We start from the raw sequence: 7,793 nt of genomic DNA on the forward strand, positions 1-7,793 counted from the left end.
TACTCTCTCTCACTCTCTCTCATACACACGAACACACACACTCACACACAAAATAGAGAGTGAAGCTTTTTGCGGTTGTTACGTCAATACCGGAAGTTGACGTTGAGGAACCTTTTTAAAGAAGTGAATCTTAAATATAAAGCAATATTATTTATTTTTAATTAAAAAAATCAAATGAAGAGCCTAAAATTTATCCGAGGTCAAATTATTCATGTATGACAAGTATGGAAGCATTTGGTGAAGTCGGTTTCACGTGAAAAGCGATTACACACACATCTCTGTTTTATATATAGTATAGATATATAGTATAGATAAATAAAGTTAGATAAAGCAGGTTTATGGGATTACCTTGGGTTTCACATCCATAAAATGCTTAGCTTTACGGCATATCAACAGATCCTGAAACCTGTTAGCTTAATGCTTCTCGAACGAACCACTCACCAGAGAGGCATTAAGCCAACAGGTTTTGGGATTTGAAGATATGCTATACAGCTAAGCACTTTATGGATGTGAAACGCGGGGTAATCTCATAAACCAGCCTTATCTAACTTTATTTATATTATATACTGCTCTATAACTTAGAGTGTGCTTCTTTTTCAGATTTTTGTCTTACCAACAATAGGGATATATAAATAAATAAATATATATATATATATATATATATATATATATATATATATATATATATATATATGTATATATATATATACATACATACACCTGCACACACATATATGAGCTTATTTCAGTTTCCGTCAACTAAATCTATTCACAAGGCTTTGGTCAGCCCTAACCTATAGTAGAAGACACTTGCCCAAGGTACCTATCCATGTATATTATATTGTATATATATATATATATATATATACATACTCATGTACATGTATACAGCTATGCATAAGTGTGTTTGTGTGTGTGCATGTGTGTAAATGGAAGAAAAAGTACTAAATACATGTAATGGAGCATCTCAATATATAAAAATGCAATCCAGGGATCTGAGTGTAGGAAATTTGTAAGCTTCAAGCAGTGTGTGGTAGGTATAGAGAACAAAAGGTGGACAGTGTATGATGAGAAACAATAACAATTCATGTGTATCAAGAGTTACATGCTTTTTCTTGTATTGAAGTTATATGGAAATTCAATAAGTTGATTTTTAAATGAAGCAGGATAGCAATGCACCTTTGAATAAAATTAGATGTAATTTGATAAAATAACACACACATTGTTCAATCAACAAGCACAAAGTATGAAACAATACAAAATAATGATGCTACTAGTCTATCCGGTTCTCGTTTCTATAAGGATAGACTACTTTCTATTCTTTTCATGAATGTCTTCCTTGTCACAATTCAAAGCCATCATTACAAATTTCTGACTTTGTTTAAAAATAGGACAGTTTTCTGAAAGTTATTCTAAAGCTTCAGTTATTTCACTATACTTTAATAGGTCTATTGTTAAAATGAAATGTGGAAAAGACTCTAGTTTGCTATCTGAACTAGTTTGGAATTGCAATTTTGTTAACTTCTTAAGGGTGCCATGAGAGAGGGTTTTGTTATCAGCATTCAATAAATCTTTACCCTACTTCCTGTGCCAAGGCCATTGTTGAGTGAAACTGTTTCTTCTGCTACACTATAGTCTTCTTTAACTACCTTTCAATACAATTTTGATTAAACACCAATGAGACTTTGTTTCACTTCTTGGATATTTTTAATACTTTTTATTGCTTATATAGTGTAATTTTTCCAGAATTCTTTGACAAACTGATGTTTTATCATTAGTTGCTGTAATGAGTTAACTTACAATGCTTCTAAGATAACATGCCTTGAGAGAAAGTGGATATGCATATGTGAGTAGGGGAAAAAATCTCGCTTTTTAGCCATTCTTACTGGACAAAGGTGGTATGTAATAGTTGGCTGTTGTAGGGAAGAAGGCAGTGAGGTAAGGGCTCTTAGAGTGATCCCTCCCATGCCGAGACAGCATGATAGGCATAACTAGAAGTTGTTATGGCACCCAATAGATGCTCAGTTTGAATTATGGTAGACTAATCCTAAAAAATGTACTGAGAAGAAACATATGGATAGGGTAAGCCAATGAGTGAGCATCTATACACTCATTCAATCTGGGAGAAATGGTAGCCAAATACCCTTTAAATCATATCCAACAACCAACCACTTTCAAAAAGAAGGGCACATTGGGTAAGATAGTTTTAGATAATATCATGTCTGAATTAAAAACAGCTGGAATGCCATTGATCATGCATAGATAGGTGAGCTCAACAGGGCTGACTAGGACTAAACAACAACAATATGGACAGGAAGGACTTAGAAAAGTGTGAAAGTTTTGAAATTTAATATTGGGCCAACATTTGTTTCAGAAGATAAGAAACAAAAGGAGGGATGGGAGGAGTGGCACATGTAGGTTTGGTTCTGACACAAGCAGAAAGTTCAGTGAGGGTCAAGGGTGACTGATGTGAAAAAGCTAATTCATAAAAGCAAATGCCTTTTCAGTGTGACCCAGGATAAGCATACATCTGTCAGTAGGTACAGTTACTTGAACAGGAAGTCTCTAATATGTATTTTGAGAGTACGATGGTCTATTTTAAACAATAAGCAAGTATTCAGTGTTAACATTTAAGAGTTTTATGAACATAGTGGTGCACCAGCATGACCGCAGCCACTTGGCTGAAACACATAAATAAATAAATAAATAGTTGTAATTAGAACAGTAAGAACAAAGGTGGTGAGAGACAGTATGCAAGTATGTGCAGAAAGATAATTAGGATTAATGATGAATGAGAGACACATAGACACTGAAAAAGTAAAGAAGGGAGAGAGAGACAATCTGGAAAGGAAATGATATATATAGAAATTATTATAGTTTCTATTTCACTTATTTAATTTCAGTTATTGTATTTTTTCACAATTTGATAAAAAAATATTCAGGTTAAAATGCTACTGTAATCCTGTTAAATATCTGAATTATTTAGATATCTTTCCAATGTCATTAAATAAGGTCTGGAAATGTAAAGGGGTGGAGGTAAAATACAATATAAAGTTTTAAGAATTATTATTTATGAGGTTTGATCGTTGCCAGAGCACCAGCTGCCTGGCTTCTGTGCCAGTGGCACGTAAATAGCACCATTTGAGTGTGATCATTACCAACGTCACTTACCTGGCACTTGTGCCAGTGACACGTGAAAAGACATTCGAGCGAGTTCGTTGCCAGTACCGCTGGACTGGCCCCTGTGCAGGTGGCACGTAAAATACACCATTTCAAGCGTGGCCATTGCCAGTACCTCCTGACTGGCCTTCGTGCCGGTGGCACGTAAAAGCACCCACTACACTCTTGGCGTGGTTAGCGTTAGGAAGGGCATCCAGCTGTAGAAACTCTGCCAAATCAGATTGGAGCCTGGTGTAACCATCTGGTTCACCAGTCCTCAGTCAAATCGTCCAACCCATGCTAGCATGGAAAGCGGACGTTAAACGATGATGATGATGATGATTCATGTATAATACTCACTTTTCCCAGACACTTAAACCTAAAATTTAGGATTGGGCATTGGATACAAGGACTGTTGCTTATTTTTGTCTAGTCATAAGTGCATGTCCAAGCTAAATGAAGTTTAAATCACTATAATGATGTTAAACTTCACTATGATAGTGATATATAAGTGGTTGGTGAGAACTGTACAAGCCATGTACAAGGATGCCTTCAGTAAAGTGAATATAGTGTAGAGGTAGGGGTTCACCAAGATTCAGTTCTAAGCCCCAACTTGTTTATCATTGTCTTCCAGCCTATAACAGGAATTTAAGACTGGCTGTTCTTGGGAGCTCCTCTACACTGATGACCTTATCTTTATAACTGAATCACTACCAGAGTTAGAGAAGAAATTGCAGGTGTGGAAGCAAGGTCTGGAATCAACTGGCCTTAGTAAATTTAGCAAGGTCCAAAGTCCTAGTAAGTAGGAAACCAGACAAATTACTAATCCACTCAGGAAGATGGCCCAGCTTGATATGTAGAAGAGATGCAGGTAGAAATTCTGTACAATGTACCTAGTGCAAGCTATGGACTCATAAGAGGTGCAATGGCATCACAGGAAGGTTAACAGAGGAAGTAGTCTTTCTGTGTGGCAGATGTGCAGGTACAATAACCAGAAAATAGACCTCTTCAAATATCCAGGGGGATCCTTAGAAATCCACTTACTAGGCACCAAGTTAGCAGTGAAGGAAGATGCTCTAAAAGCATAGTTGTTAGAATAAGAATAGGCTGGGCAAAGTTCAGAGAGTTACTACCTTTGTTCGTAATAAGGGACCACTCCATCATCATCATCATCATCATCACCGTTTAACATCTGCTTTCCATTTTGGCATGGGTTGGACAGTTTGACTGAGGGCTGGAAAGCCAAAAGGCTGCACCAGGCTCCAATCTGATCTGGCAAAATTTATACAGCTGGATGCCCTTCCTAATGACAACTACTCCAAGAGTGTAGTGGGTGCTTTTTACATGCCACTAGCATGCGGGCCAGTTAGGTGGCACTGGCAATGACCATGCTCAAAATGGTGCTTTTTATGTGCCATTGGTATGGGACCAGTCAGTTGGCACTGGCATCGACCACATTCAAATGGTGCTTTTTACATGCCACCAGCACAGGACCAGTCAGACAACACTGGCATCGACCACACACGAATGGTGCTTTTTATGTGCCACAGGCACGTGTGCCAATCAGGCGGTACTGTCATCAGCCACGACAATGACTTCACTTGACTCAACAGTTCTTCGCAAGTGCAGTTTATTGTCACTTATCATCGTCTCCGTGAGGCCTAAGGTTCGAAGGTTGTGCTTCACCACTTCATCCCAGGTCTTCCTGGGTCTACCTCTTCCACGGGTTCCCTCCACTGTTAGGGTGTGACACATTTTCGTACAGCTGTCCTCATCCATATGCAACACACAACCATACCAGTGCAGTCATCTCTCTTGCACACCACATCTGATGCTTCTTATATCCAACTTTTCTCTCAGGGCGCTTACATTCTGTCATGTATGTACATTGACATTACACATCCAGCAGAGCATACTAGCTTCATTTCTTGCAAGCTTATGCATATCCTCAGCAGTCACAGCCCATGTTTCACCACCATGTAGTATGGCTGTTCACAAGCATTCATCATACAATCTACCTTTTACCCTGTGTGAGAGGCCCTTTGTCACCAGCAGAGGTAGAAGATCTCTGAACTTTGCCCAGGCTATTCTTATTCTAGCAGCTACACTCTCCGAGCATCCACCCCTGCTACTGACTTGGTCACCTAGGTAATGGAAGCTATCAACTACTTCTAGTCTTCCCCCTGACACGTGACAGAAGCTGTTTTCTGCACATTTCAGTATTTATTTCCCCTGAGCATTTGCCACACAAAAACTATCTTCCCAGTTAGCCTTCCTTTGATATTGCTGCACCTCTTAAGTGCCCATAGCTTACACCGGGTACATCTTATGGAGTTTCTACCTATGCCTTTTCTAAAAATCGAGCAGGAGCCATCTACCTGAAGAGGTTTGTGTTTTGCCTGCCTTCCTACTTATTAAGACTTTGGTTTTTGCTAGATTGACTCTAAGGCCCTTCGATTCTAGACCTGAAACTTCTCAGAGTAAAAGGCAGATTGCATGACACATGTGTATGAACAGTTATGCAACACAGCAATGAAAACATGGGCTTTGAAAACAGAGGATATGCAAAGGCTTCAAAGAAATGGACCCAGAATGCTCCACTGGACAGGTACAATAGGGTGTAAGTGTTTTAAGAGAAAAATTGGGTATTAGAGGCATCAGATGCAATGTGCAAGAGAGAAGATTGTATTGTTATGGTCATGCAATGCATTTGAATGCGGACAGTTGCATCAAGAAGTGCTGATCTCTAATTGTAAAGGGAACCTGTAGAAGGGGTAGCCTAAGAAAACATGGGAGTAATGGTGAGAAATGATCTTCAGATGTTGAGCATCACAGAGGAAATGACAAGGGACCAAGATCTCTAGAAATATGCTGTGCTTGACAAGACATGTATAGCTAAGTAAAAACTGTGCCCATCCATACATACAGGCATGTCATTTATGACCATGTCCCCCACCACTTACACACATAATCTGTCCTCTGTCAAAACACCCTATAACCCATCTTCCCAACATCCCCCATCCCACTACTACCCATGATCATCACCCACTACAGTCCCTCCACTCTCCCTCATGTGCCTATCCAAACCCTTTCCACACTCTAACATATCTACCATACCTCCTTCTCCCAACCACTCCATTTTCTCTCACCATCACTGGCAACAGCCATGTCTTCCCCATCTCTAAACATCTCCCCTCACATATGGAACACCTACCCTGGCCCCAATACATCTCTAACACCATCTATTTTTCTCTCTCTCCACCTTTCCTTAGTTCTCTCTCCCTTTCCTTTCATTCCTTGTCCTACTGGGGTAACCAAGTATCCCCTCCATAGTAAGACACCTATCTCTGTCCCTCTGTTATACTGTAATCTCTCACCAGGCACACAGCCACTTCCCTTGGTTCCACTCCCTCTCCCAGTCTAGAGGTCTTTGTCCTGCAAGCTACTTGGCAACTCTACTGGTGCCACATAAAAAGCACCCAGTACACTCTGTAAAATAGTTGGCATTATGAAGGGCATCCAGCTGAAGAAACTGTGCCAAACAGACAAATGGAGTTTGGTGTAGCTCTCTGGCTTACCAGCATCTGTTGAACCATCCAACCCATGCCAACATGGAAAACAGACATTAAATAATGATGATGGTGGTGATGATGATGGGGATGGATGGATAAAGAGAGAGGTATATGAGAAAGAAATAAAAACAATGGTATGTGACAAAAATATCTCACCTGTATTCCAAACAAAAACGTAAGATGTAATGGTGGATTATCTTCAATATTGTACTGTAGAGACTTGCGGCGTAATCTATTTATATTCTTCATCTGAACGCTGTTAGTTTTGTTCCTGACAACAGGGAGCTCTTTCTGTTCTGATATATCATTACTCATTATGTTCTGGGTAGAAAACAAATAGAATGAATACACACACATACATACAGACAAATTTTTCCAATTTTAGATAAAATGAGGCAAGAGTATGTATGAACAGAAATCACTGACTAGAATTAATCTGTTGCTTGCTTTAACAGCACTACCTGGTTTTCAGGTGCCTGTAGCAGAGTTCACTCTGTTACAAGTATTTGAGAAAGACCTCTAGTTTGCTGATAACTTCCTGCTTTTGTTTCCCATCAGTTTCGGAGACCTTGAAACAAAACAGTCAATGATTAAGAGATAAAGAAAAAGAAGGAAAAAGTGGGGATGCATCAGCATTTTTGGAGCCCAATATTTCAACACATCTTAGACTCAACATCTCAATGATAAACATGGGTGTAGAAAGCAGCATAAGCAATCAGTTGTGTGTCCAGGACGAAAAGATGCCCAATCTATGACAAGACTTGTGCTTACATAGTCGCCTGTAAGTTCAAGAAGATAAATCTGAAGGGCAATGACACACAAGTTCTAAGAGACTGCTGCCACCACAACATACACTCACACCCATGTATAGTAAACTTCTGAAGTAATAGCTTCAAAAAATATTAGAGACACCAAGATAAAGGCATTTTAGAAAATTCTAATAAACACACATTTGTTATCTGGTACTAATGCTTTAAGATTACATATATACACACATATAACACACATATACACTCATATATATATATATATATATATATATATATATATATATATATATAT

General features: G+C 38.8%; 1 protein-coding gene across 1 annotated transcript in view; it reads right to left on the reverse strand.

The window, feature by feature from the left end:
- Positions 1-7,793, reverse strand: part of LOC128247072 (uncharacterized) — a 155,211-nt gene that overhangs the window by 4,958 nt on the left and 142,460 nt on the right. Inside the window, exon 4 of the mRNA XM_052965865.1 lies at positions 6,888-7,052. Coding sequence (XP_052821825.1) covers positions 6,888-7,052 — 165 coding nt within the window. The remainder of the gene's footprint in view (positions 1-6,887; positions 7,053-7,793) is intronic.

This window comes from Octopus bimaculoides, chromosome 2 (genome assembly GCF_001194135.2).
Source record: "Octopus bimaculoides isolate UCB-OBI-ISO-001 chromosome 2, ASM119413v2, whole genome shotgun sequence".
Taxonomy (NCBI): Eukaryota; Metazoa; Mollusca; class Cephalopoda; order Octopoda; family Octopodidae; genus Octopus; species Octopus bimaculoides.